The sequence below is a fragment of the Pogona vitticeps genome, chromosome 1 (assembly GCF_051106095.1).
Source record: "Pogona vitticeps strain Pit_001003342236 chromosome 1, PviZW2.1, whole genome shotgun sequence".
NCBI classification, from domain to species: domain Eukaryota; kingdom Metazoa; phylum Chordata; class Lepidosauria; order Squamata; family Agamidae; genus Pogona; species Pogona vitticeps.
In genome coordinates, this window is record NC_135783.1 from 36,140,793 (window position 1) to 36,154,081 (window position 13,289).

Genomic DNA, 13,289 nt, shown 5'->3' on the forward strand with positions numbered 1-13,289 from the left:
TGCTTTGTGCTTCTGAGACAGTGCTGTAATCTGGACTAAATACAAATCCTCTGTGTTGGTTTGGTGAGGTTGATCTATAAACGTCTTGCTTGGTGTCAGAGGACTTCTAAGCTTTGAATAATCAGATGGTTCTTTTATCCTTTTTTTACTTGCTCACTAACTGACTGAATAGCTGAGTTATCTTGGGAGTTTGATTGCATGCTGCACTTCCAAAGAGAACAGTCAACCGTGTAACCTTGGGCAAGCTGCATAGTTCCAAAGTGGTACTAGAAGAAGGGGATGGTAAACTGTATCTAAATACGCTATACCTAGAAAATCCTGAAAAGGGTCACCATCACTCAAAATTGACTTGGTGACACATCATTGGTCCCCAAACCCACAACAATGTACAATGTGAATATAAACCTGAAGCCAAATATGGCATTCCATATATGTGAGGGATTGCAATCCACAAAAGTTCACACTGAAATACATCTGTTAGTCTTTCAGGTGCATTAATACTTCTTCTCATTTTCTTTTATTTTGTCCTCTATCCCTATGACCTTTCTCCATCCAAATGCCAGAATTCTGCCTAACAGAATACAGCTTCTATTTGAACGTGATGCATAGTAAACTCTGCCTATCATTAAAACAAAGCTTAAGTAGAAAGAAGGCCTCTAAAAATATGCACAGCTATCTATCAGGTGCAAAACAATTCTTAACCCTAGCTTTGGAAAATACACCATCTATACCTCAAAGCTACGCAAACAATCTTTCTGGATGATGAGGCCCACTTTCTCATACATTCAGTTTGTCAAAGGGAAGGTTGTGCTTTGAAAGATTTTTACCAGGTATTTCTGAATCTTCATCCAAAGTATCTTGAATTGTACAAGTCCCAAGGTACCAGTTCCATCGTTCTGTAGTACGTTAAGGTCTAATTCAAGATTGAAAAGAACTTCTTTTTTCTTAGCCAGCTTTTGGCCTAGATAAAAATTAATGACTCATTAAATGTACACTGTGCCACTTTACGTGATGCATGGATCTGTATTTCCAACACACCCAGGGGAAACACACCTGCTGTTTTCAGTTTGCTTAGCTAGGAATGTACTAAAGATGCCTGAACTCTCTTTTCCAGCATGATTTATTAAAGTGTTGTAAAACCACATAGATCATGCTCACCCACTGGACTATAAGAAACAACCATCTGCTTTAAATTGTTTTGTAAAAGAAAAAAAATCAAATCTTGGTGAAGATAATTTTTGGGCTCCTTGAATCCCATTATTTATTAATTATACATTTTTCTCCTATTCTTCCTTTTAAAAGTTCACAAATGATTCACAAACAGCCTTCACTGATTTCCCAGGAAGGTATAAGCAAGTCTACACTTCTTATGTTTCAATAACACCACATCACCAAGCACTCCCAGAACATTTAGTCCAGACTCTATTGTTGGACTGTAATAAATTATAAGGCTCTGAGTGTGCAAATACTTACTTGTGAATAAGACCCACTGAGCAGTGGCTTAGCGTGATTTACCAGCACTTGGGGAAAGTATTGCACCCCCTAGTCCAGTGATGGTGAACCTTTTTGAGCCCGAGTGCCCAAACTGCAACACAAAACGGACTTACAGTGGTGTCTCACTTAGTGATCGCTCCGCATAGCGAAGAAATTGCTTAGCGACGGGGTTTAAGTGATCGCAAAAGTGATCGCTTAGCGATGGTCCCTATGGGGAAAATTCGCTTTGCGATGATTGTGGGGAAGCGATCATTGCAAAGCCCCCATTTTTGGCCAGCTGATCAGCGGTTTCAAAATGGCCGTCGGAAAAGCAAAATGGCCACCCGCTGTGTTGCCTCGCTTTAGAGGCACCGAAAATTGCCACCCCTATGGAGGATTTTCGCTTAAGGTTAGTTTTTAAGCCCATAGGAACACATTAATGGCGGTTTAATTTATTTATTTATTTAATTTATACCCCGCCTATCTGGCCCACCGGACCACTCTAGGTGGCTTCCAAATATAAAACCAAATAATAAAACATAGACAAATACATAATAATCAAACAAGAACAGCAGTAAAAATAAAAAGGAAAAGTAAGAAAAAATCAAGAGTTGGCTGGAGGGAAGGCCTGAATAAACAGCCATGTTTTTAATTGGGTTTTAATGCATTTCTATGGGCTTTTAAAATCCGTTTAGCGATGAAATCGCTTAGCAACATTTTTTCCTGCACGGATTAACGTCGCTAAGCGAGGCACCACTGTATTTGTTTCAAAGTGCCAACATTTTAATTATTTTGCCCTTTTATTTTGCCTTTTTATTGTATATTTAATGCTGCAAGCCGCCCAGAGATCTTCGGGTAGTGTGGGCGGCATATAAGTTAAATAAATAAATAAATAAATAAATAAATAAATGAATGAATGAATGAATGAATGAATGAATGAATGAATGAATGAATACATACATACATACATACATACATACATACATACATACATACATACATACATACATACATACATACATACATACATACATACATACATAAACATTGCAATTAAACCTGAATACTGAGTTTTTAGTTTAGAAAAAACAACTGCCCCTGCACTTCAATGTTTAAATGCTTGTTTTCCACCTCCCCAGGGGCGGTATTAACAGGGAAATACTTACCAGTCCTCCAATCCCTCACTGGGTTAGACCGGTAATGGCCGCCATTGCATCCCTCTGCTGGACCACCGCACCAGCAGAGGGGAGTGCCAAAATCTGGGATCAGAGGATGGGTAAGTATTTCTCAATGGCAACTTATGGCTTGCAAGCCCACAGAGAGGGCTCTGCCTGCCAGCTGTGGCACATGTGCCATAGGTTTGTCATCACTGCCTAGTCTGTGGACCTGCTCCCCCTCCTCCCTCCTGCATTCCTAATAGGAGTGCACCCCCAAGGCACACTCCTCCTCCTCCATCATCATCCCTCCATCCCCCATCTTCTCCCCATCTCTTCCTCATCTACCTCGCACTGGGCTCAGCTATTGTGTGGAGGGCCACGCTGCAGCCTATGCTGCCACAGCCACCTTCTGCAGTGCCCACACAGCTGAGCTCTGCTCCCGCTACTGGCCCAGCCATGCTCAGTGCCGTCAGCAGCCCAACGGCAGACCAGAAGAGGCACAGCGGCACGTGGAAACCCCCTCCCCCATGCCCACAACCTAGCCCACATGGCTCCGGCTGCCTAGCAACAGCAGCAGCATCAGCCACACCTGCTCCACTGGCTCCAATTAGATGGAGGGTATCTGCACGGTCTCCTTGACAGGGCAATCTACTCCCCCCTCCTTAATTGCCTGGTGGCATGCTTGTGCTGGCCCAGAGGTGGCTGGCTCATCCTGCTCATCAGACAGCCTTGGCAGGCTGGGGGCAGCTGCAGGAGAGGACTGATGGGCAGAGCCACCTGGGCCAGCCCAGCGGCAAGACAGATTGTGGGGCACACCAAAGGTTGCACCCCTAACAAGGCTGTGCCCTGGGGCAACCACCCCTCAGCCTCCCCCCCGGCTGCAAAACTGCCACTGAGGATGTTGGACATACCTCTGATTGAATGTGTGCAAGACCAGATTACACGTGTAAAATCCACCTCCCTTTAATGAAGAGCTCCTGAAATCACTTATCATATTGATACAGGGTAAACATTCAACTCCGTTGGTGCTTAATTTTAATGATTTATATTTATTTTATTTTATTTTACTTTATGTGTTTATCTGAGTATTTATAAACTATTTAGACAGGAAGATTTCAAAGCAGTTTGTAATAATAACAAAATCTACACTATAACCATACATAAAATTATAATACAGTATTTATGTTGTCCAGCAAACAGATGGTAGGTTTGACAACAGCAAAAGACCTGCAAAATTAAGGGCACTTTCTACACAGATCTGAAAATAAAAATTGTCGGGACATGCCAAATATTAGCATGCATCATTGTTTTTAGTTTGCAGTTGATTTGAGCTTGTTGTACCGGTGCCTTATTGATGACTGTCACTATCCTTTTACAATGCTATTCTGCTTTTCATTTTCTGACAATCAGTCATCTCCTTGTTTGTAAGGGAATAGCAGGGCATAATTTCTCTACCTAAATAATAAGTTTCCGGTGTGGTGTAGTCAGTGTATAGAATGATGGACTAGGACTCAGGAGAACAGGGTTCAAATCCTCAGTTGGCCATGGAAACTCACTGGCAAGTGGAATTGGTAAAACCACTCCTAAAGTATCTCACTTACCTTGAAAACCTTCTTAGGGTTGCTATGAGTTGATTCCAACTTGACCATACAGAACATATATGCAAACAATAGAAGATGCTTGATTCTTGTTCCTTGTTTGGAAGGAAACGAAGAGGAAGGACAATTGAAATGAATGGCTTCATTTAAAACTCTTGGTAGCTTTTTTAGATTTCCCATTTTGTTGGATATTGACCGTGTGCTAAAAATATATTGATTGGTCATAATGTTCCTGGTGGTAACAAAATCCTTTTTCAACACTACACAAAGCTAGTAAATGAATCATCAGTCGTTAGCCCCATCATCTGAGCAAGGAGGGGATCCTGAAACTGTGTTACTACATCTGCTGTCCTGCTCTACTTCACAGTGAACAAAAGGAAAAGCCATTCTTCAGAGTAATGTTTTCTTTAGTTCTACATCTCTTTTAATTGTGCAAAAAACTTTACAGCCCATGTAATCATCCTCACAACCCAGCCATGAAGCTGAGTGTTAATTCTTCACAATTCAGAGAGGAGGCATTACTGCCACAACTCCTTTTTTTAAACACATATAGAATCAAACAACATACCAGGAAAATTCATAGAACAGGAGTGATCTCATTTGTGCTCAAAGCATTATACATAAAACAGAGATAGCATGAAGCAAAGGGAAAGAGGGAGAGATTGAGAGAAGAAAAAATGTGATAATTGTGAATACATAAGTAACTCTACGTGGGGCTGCCTTTGAGGCTGATGCGGAAACTTCAGGTGGTGCAGAATGCAGAGGCCAGACTCCTTACTGGAGTGAGAAAACACCAGCATATCTCTCCTATTCTGGCCATGCTGCACTGGCTGCCCATCCGCTTCCGCATTTACTTCAAAGTTTTAATGCTTACTTATAAGGCCCTAAACAGTTTAGGACCTCGATACCTGGCGGAACGACTGTTCCCACCAAGATCTACCCAGATCACCCGTGCGAGCGAGGAGGTGAGGTTGAGGAGCCTGACGCCGAGGGAGGCCTGAAGAGAAAAGACATGAAACAAGGCCTTCTCGGCGGTGGCTCCTCGCCTCTGGAATAACCTCCCACCGGAGATTCGTGGGGCCCCTACGCTGGGCACATTTAAAAGCCAATTAAAAACATGGATGTACATCCAGGCCTTCGCTCCTGTCAACACTTGATTCTTTCTTTTCTTGCTATTTATTATTTACCATATTCTATCATGTATCTTACTGTCTCTATTGTAATGCTCCAGTGCTATTTTAATTTATTTATGTTATGTTGTAAGCCGCCCAGAGTGGTAGAATAATGACAAGAGTCAGCTACTGGCCTCTCCAGAGGGCAAGGCATAGGTGAGAAGCACATTATAGATGATAGCACATCATTAGGAAAATAAAATTCTTAACTAAATGTAAGCCTTGAGTCACAGCAGTAGCTCTGGGATTATGCAAATTCATCTGCTTTGTTTGATGATTGGCCTTCAGGATATAGGGATTCCTTTGAAGTCTGATATCACTAACATGGACAGATTGCCTAAGGGTGTTATCAGATGATGAGAAGAGATCCTGTCTGATTACACTGGAAAGGATTGCTTTGCAGAGAGTGATCTCCCTTCAAGTAACCCTTCTGTCTGTGGAGGAATCCCTCCAGCCTGGCACCAAGAAAGAACAGCCTTTCTGCATGGCTCACAGTCAGGCTGATTCAGGATTTCATGTACACCATGTGACTGCTGAGAAATACCTCACACCTGACTGTGCCACAAGATGTCGAAAATATGGATAATTTCCTCAGACCCCTTTCTGCTTAGTGCTGTCAGCTCTCATTTCTGGTTACCTGTAATGTCTGTTTCTGGCCTTAAAGATAGCAGAATACCTATCTTTCAAGGTAAAGTGATGGCAGGGTGATTTAAGAAAGTCTTTCTTTGACCAGAGACAGAGAGAAGTATCTTTACACTCATTGTAAGGAGTCACCCCATTACTGCACCCACTAACAGATTTTCATAGCAATTCAGAGATAACAGAGGGAAGCAAGAGTTCCATAGCTGAATCAAAAGCCATAAAGCCCCTCATTCTCTGACTTTCAGCTCTTAAAAAACAAACCTAATTGTCATTCTTCAGAATTAAAAACATCTGAAGAGGCATTTGAAAATGAAGAGGCTCCCAGTTCAATTGCCCAGAAAGAGAGAGAGACATAGAGCAACATGACTTGATAATAATAATAATAATAATAATAATAATAATAATAATAATAATAATAATAATAATAATAATAATAATAATAATAATAATAATAATAATAATAATAATAATAATAATAATAATAATAATAATAATAATAATAAAGCAAAGCATGCTGCTTATATAACACCCCATAGCACTTCAAGCAATCTCTGGGCAGTTTACAAGTTAATTATGCAGGTTACACGTTGCTCCCCCAGCATTTTACCGACCTCAGAAGGAGAGAACTAGGCTGAGTCAACCTTGAGCCGGCTACCTGTGATAGAACCTTGACTCGTCAGCACAGTTTTGGCTGTAATACAGCAGTTTAACCACTATGACACAGGGCTCCTTCAATACCTATGAGAGTAGGAAAAGGAGAGGAAGAGGAAGGAGTAAAGAAAAGCTTGCATGTCGCATAAAGAGTGAGAAGAAACTGAGGAGGCTGGTCAACTCCTCCTCTCTTCTGGCATCAGAAAGATGTAGTAGAATGAGACTCCTTCAGTGGTAAGGTTGGCTTGATCACTTCAAAATACAAGTAGAGGGAGGAAAGTCTTCACTTATAAATTTCCTCCTCCAAAAAAGGTAAAGGTTCCCCCTGACATTTTTAGTCCAGTCGTGCCCGACTCTAGGGGGCAGTGATCATCCCGTTTTCAAGCCGTAGAGCCAGCGCTTGTCCGAAGACAGTTTCCATTGCCACATGGCCAGCGTGACTTTTACCTTCCCACTGAGGTGGTACCTATTTATCTACTTGCATTTGCATGCTTTCAAACTGCTACGTTGGCGAGGAGCTGGGACAAAGCGACGGGAGCTCACTCCGTCACGTGGATTCAATCTTAAGACTGCTGGTCTTCTGACCCTACAGCACAGGCTTCTGTGGTCTAGCCCACAGCACCACCACGTCCCCCAGAAAAAGCTCTTTGAAAAAAAAAGGACCACACCAGACAGAGCGCTTCTAATCCAGTTGCCTTTCTGCTCTTCTAGCTTTCTACTTCAGAAAAAATATGTGATTGCCTCTGATTCGGACGTTGCATTAAAAATGTTAATTGCTAACCAAAGTGCTAGCATACACTGGATTACAGAGAAAGCCAGAGAGTTCCAGAAAAGCATCTACTTCTGCTTCATTGACTATGCAAAACCTTTGACTGTGTCGAACACAGTAAACTATGGCAAGTGCCTGATCACCTTATCTATCTCCTGAGAAATCTATATGTGGGACAGGAAGCAACAGTTAGATCTGGATATGGAACAACTGATTGGTTCAAAATTGGGAAAGGAGTATGACAAGGCTGTATATTGTCTCCCTGCTTATTTAACTTATATGTAGAATACATCCTGGTAAAGGCAGGACCGGAGGAATCCCAAACCGGAATTAAGATTGCCGGAAGAAATATCAACAACCTCAGATATGCAGATGACACCAGAAAGCAGAAAGTGAGGAGGAATTAAAGAACCTCTTAATGAAGATGAAAGAGGAGAGTGAAAAAAATGGTCTGAAGCTCAACATAAAAAAAAAAACTAAGGTCATGGCCACTGGCCCCATCACCTCCTGGCAAATAGAAGGGGACGATATGGAGGCAGTGACAGATATCACTGCAGATGGAGACAGCAGCCACGAAATTAAAAGACACTTGCTTCTTGGGAGGAAGGCAATGATGAACCTAGAGGGCATCTTAAAATCAGAGACATCACCTTGCCGACAAAGGTCCGCATAGTCAAAGCTATGGTTTTTCCAGTAGCGATGTATGGAAGTGATAGCTGGACCATAAAGAAGGCTGACCACCAGAAAATTGATGCCTTTGAATTGTGGTGCTGAGGGAGGCTCTTGAGAGAGTCCCCTGGACTGCAAGGAGAGGAAACCTATTAATGTTGAAGGAAATCAATCCTGAGAGCTCACTGGAAGGACAGATCCTGAAGCTGAGGCTCCAATTCTTTGGCCATCACATGAGAAGACTCCCCAGAAAAGACCCTGATGTTGGGAAAGTGTGAGGGCAAGAGGAGAAGGGGATGACAGAGGATGAAATGTTTGGACCGTGTCACCAAAGCTACCAACATGAATTTGACAAACTCCGGGAGGCAGTGGAAGACAGGAGGGTCTGGTATGCTCTGGTCCATGGGGTCATGAAGAGTCGGACATGACTAAACGTCTAAACAACAACAACAATTAAAAATGGGGTTCTCCACACCTGTATCCTGAGCTGGTATAGTTCATTCTACCAGCTCCCAACCCTGATCATGCTTCTGCCACCTCATTTTGTTTAGTTTTTTTCCCTGCGTGCATAGATTAAAGGCCAAAACAGACAAGTGCGCAGCTCTACAAGAAGAAGTGGAGCTGACTTAAGTAGTAAAGTATCTCAGTGGCTTTCATAACTTTGGAAGTGGTAAATTGGCTTTCTTTGATTGGTAGCACGTCATTGGCGGGAGGTGGACAATGGACTCTGACTGGTCACTTGGAGTAAAACAAGAAGCTCTGGTTTGCATGTTGGTTTTGCAAATGTCACAACTTTGAAGATTAAGCAATTAATGTGTTATTATTTCCAGTCATGACTGGCTGAGAGTTCCGATCAGGAAGAGATGACCAAAGAATTTTTTAAACAGGGATTTAAACACAGGCGTCTTTGTAATGCAAACCTCTGCTCACTTTGAAAACCAAATAGCCCAACCTGGTCCAGTTGTTGTGCTCCTTCTATGCAAACACACTGAGACCTGCTGAAGCAGTAAGGGTTCTCCTTCTATACAACAGCTTGCCCTCTCTGTCAATCATGTCTGTGGATTTCTGCCAGACACCTGGGTTGCCATCTATAATAAATTTGTTCTAGCATGTTAAGCTATTTGCATTGTTAATTACTTTTCTGTGAGAGAAGAACATGCTGTGAAGATTGGCAGGTTCTCCATCTTTTATTTCCTCCATTATCTCCTGAGCCATATGGGGAGAAGGGAGCGGTTCAGCCTCAACAATTCATTGCTTCCTGCAGTTCACCAGACCTTCCTGTGTATCTTTCTCATGTATCAAGGGAGAGCAACACATTGTCAAATATAGCTAGAGCTGCACGCAGACTAAGACAGAGGTGGGAAATCTCAGCAGGGCTGGTTTTCTAGATTTGCTGGAAGTTCAAGAAAGTGGGGCTAATGAGGGAAAAGGGTGGCTACCGAGGCCAACATACATTTTTATTTATTTGTATGGGTTTTCAAGAATTTGTTTTGCAGTGGTTATGGGGTGTAAAGTTGCTGAGGTGGGTTTTCTTAAGGGAAAAATTGGCTAAGATATTGCAAAGGTTTAGTTTTCAGAAAAGCTCACTTGTACACTCTAATGTCCAAAATATCCTTTGAAAAATTAAATTTGGGGGAGCATGGAGGGTTCTGGGAGTGTCCAGTACTTCAACAAACGTGTCAGAACTGCCCCCCTGTACCTAGAGGGTGTAAAGGAACTTTTGAGCAACAAATAATATTGGAAGGGGAGGGAATGCTGTATAGGCCAAAAGGCCCTAGGGACTAGAGAATAGGTTGTAAGAGTCCCACATTGCCACCACTGATATAACAATCTTTGTCATGCGTACATTTTGGCAGGCTTCAGGTAGTGAAGAACAGATGTAATGGTAAAGTGTAGGCAATGGCATGCGTTAGGGCTGTCCCCTGTGGCCACACCCACAAGAAGAACCTGGAAATCCATTATCAACAAACTAGTTGTTCCATCAGAAGACAGGAGGGCCTGGCGTGCTCTGGTCCATGGGGTCACGGAGAGTCGGGCATGACTAAACAACAACAACCCCAGCTAATCCCTTCCAGTCAATCCCTGATGTTTTCCTTTTCTCTCTTTACTGTGAGTCACTCTGTTTTCCATCTTGTTGCAGCTGTTTATTTATAATAATTCATGTATTTATATATTTTATGTTGTACGCCGCCTAGAGTGGTCGTAACTGACTAGATAGGTGGGATATAAATTCAATTAATAATAATAATAATAATAACAACAACAACAACAACAGGTTGTTCCATCAAGAACAGATCTTTCATAAAGCTAATAGTCCATTCAAGACTAAGCCACCACAAAATATTTTGCATTCCATAGAGATTGCTCTTAGAAGATCTCTCCTCCCTCCATTTACAATGTAAATTGCAGTTATCGACAGAGGGAACAAGGAAGTCTAAGCTGTTGGCTTACTGTGTCCTCTCTGAATCAAAAGCTCCTTAAATTTCAACCCTACAACCTGAGGTTCCACTACACTGCTAATGAGAAGCCTTCCTGTGGCCATGAAGGAAGCAAACCCAACACAGCAGCAAACCAACTAACCATCTAGCAATAAAGGGTTACTGTTCTTATCACATTAAGCTGTTTACATCGACACTTGGTGCCTCACACCTAACAGCAAGTGAAGACAGATGTGCCAAGAAAACAAAACATGTAAATCTTACTTCATCTAATCAACAGGTTCACAAGGGAAATTCAGGAGAGAAGAGTGACACTTAAAGGATACATCTAAGAGGCTGATCATCTCCCTGCAGGTGTTTATGTTGAATCCATCACTTTTAACGTCTCTTCCTACACAATAAAGAAGAAGGGGAAAATATTTTACTCAAATATTTATCTGCCTCCCATGGAAACACTGGGAAATTATCTTTCGGCATAGGTACCTTCTGTAGTTAAAACAAAATATATTTCATATTTCTGCTCAGTCATTTTTCAGGACAGCTGAGCATGCTAGTTAAGGAAAATTACCAGAACACTGAGGGCAAAATGTGGTTATTAAACAAGTAGTGATGCTATGACAAAGCACTTAACCTTCATGCTCTGGGGGAGGGGGGCACATTTCTTTCGAAAAAAATTAAAAGAGACTTGGGAACACAGAAAGAAAACAAAACAAAATGTTGTTTGGAAAAGTGGTCTCAGAATGCTTTCTGTTAATAAATAAAAAAATAAAAGGTCCATGGAATTCCCAGCTAATCTCCCATATTGAAAACAGCTAGATATACTGTATACCTGTCTAGCTTCAGCAAGATGGCTGCATTGTGTCCCCTCAGAACATGTTCCACCCTCTTATAATCCATGGACAGAATTTGACTGGACTAGCAATCAGCCTTCTATTAATGTCCTCCTCCCTCGCCGCTGGGAGTAGGAGCTTAGGGAGTGCAGGTCAGGCTACACAACACACACAGCTCTGTCCTCCACTGCTCCCTGCATCCTTTGCATCCACCACTTGTGGGCTTGTTCAGATGGGCATTTGTCCCACTGCTTGGCTTGTTGTGGGGGCTGATAGGTTCACTCTTTTTTTGGTTGCCAGAAAAAACTGAGAGAATCAATTTGTCCTCATAGTGTACCAGCCTGTACTTTTTTGAGTCCCTGTCAGGGTCTTCTACTTTTTTGGTGTGGATTGCTGCATTCTCATCCATTTCCAGTGTCTGTAATCACAGGAAAAAACTAAAATAGAGAATTCTGGTAAAGGGGAAATCAATATCTTTTTATCAGAGAAAAAAAACAATGTTGGAAATGTCCATTTTCAGTATTTCTGCTTTTATTAGGCAAAACTATGTGCACTAGTTATATAGTAATCAGTTTCAACAATAAGCTCTAACAGAAAAACTAGCATGCTGGCTAGAATGGGTGAAGAAATATTCAGACTTATTCCAAATGTGATTGACTATATAAGTATTATTGTGTGTGATTACTCTGCCCTTCTTGCACAATGATTAAGCATTGATTGCAACTTACGCTTTGATATAACTCTGTTCAAAATAGTTTGTAGTTCATTTGCAGTCAGTTCACAGTCCTGTACAAAAGAGGCAAATCAGAGGTTTAACCACCAGACACAATAAAGAGGGGAAACCCTACAGGCATTTTGGACAGCAATACCCAGAATCCCTGACCACTCCTATGTTGAATGGGACCTATGGGAAATCTTGAGAGCACCTGCTTTGAAGCAAGCCTGCAATCAAGTCTCATATGAAACAAGAGTAAGAACAGAGTCCTCCATACATTTCAGAATTCTGTGTGACTAACTTTGTACACCAAGGTTTAGAAAAACAGAACCATAGAATCATGAAGTTGGAAGGGCCTGTAAGGTCATCGAGTTCAGGGCCCTCCAAATGTTGTTGCACTACAACTCCCATCATTCCTCAATGTTAGTGATGCTAACAATACCTGCTATTAGTCACCTATTTCTTGCCCTCATATTTTACAGATACAGTGAGTGTATCCCATTGGTTTTTCTCTGGGTCAGGTAAATTGATGGCCAATGAAATATTGTATAATAATAACATTGCCCCCACTCATGCTGCAGGACATACTTGAGATCTGAATTTCTGTACTGATGTTGATGTTGGTGGTCTGATTGTGGTGGAACTCTCTGTTGTTCTGTTGTCACGGACAGATCATCATCTGATGATGTTTAGACTTACTGGAACTCAGAGCCTCTGCAGAGGTAGGTGACCAACTAGGATGGTCTTCCTCAGCAGATAGATGGATCTAAAGGGCTTCCTGACGGCTCTTGGGGAGTTTCCTTTTGCCTCAGCAGGCAATTCTGTTGAAGCCCTGGTTGATCTCGGGAATGGGGAAATGGCCATGGTAGTTGACACAATCACCCCTAAGCACCCCCTCCCATGAAGTAGAGCCAAACTAGCCTCCAAGGAGCTGGTGGTGGTGAAACAAATGGGATGGAGACTACAGTGATGATGGCAGAAAACTCAGATGAATCAGACCAAACATGGGCTAGAGCACATTAGAAGGCCTATTCCATGGCAGTGGTGGCAGTGAAGAAGTCATTATTCACTTCCATCATTGCATCTGCAGAGTTGCCCAGCAGAGCTATTCCGAGTGTTCAATGGCCTCTTACATCGTGGCCCTCAGTAGCTCAATGAGAAAAATCTGCATAGCA

The 13,289-nt window shown here is 42.1% G+C and overlaps 1 protein-coding gene across 1 annotated transcript in view; it reads right to left on the minus strand.

The window, feature by feature from the left end:
* LOC110075379 (calpain-8) overlaps positions 1 to 13,289 on the minus strand; it is a 63,827-nt gene that overhangs the window by 10,641 nt on the left and 39,897 nt on the right. Inside the window, exons 15-17 of the mRNA XM_020786589.3 lie at positions 12,128 to 12,185; positions 10,896 to 10,960; positions 828 to 896 (exon numbers count right to left, since the gene is read on the minus strand). Coding sequence (XP_020642248.3) covers positions 828 to 896; positions 10,896 to 10,960; positions 12,128 to 12,185 — 192 coding nt within the window. The remainder of the gene's footprint in view (positions 1 to 827; positions 897 to 10,895; positions 10,961 to 12,127; positions 12,186 to 13,289) is intronic.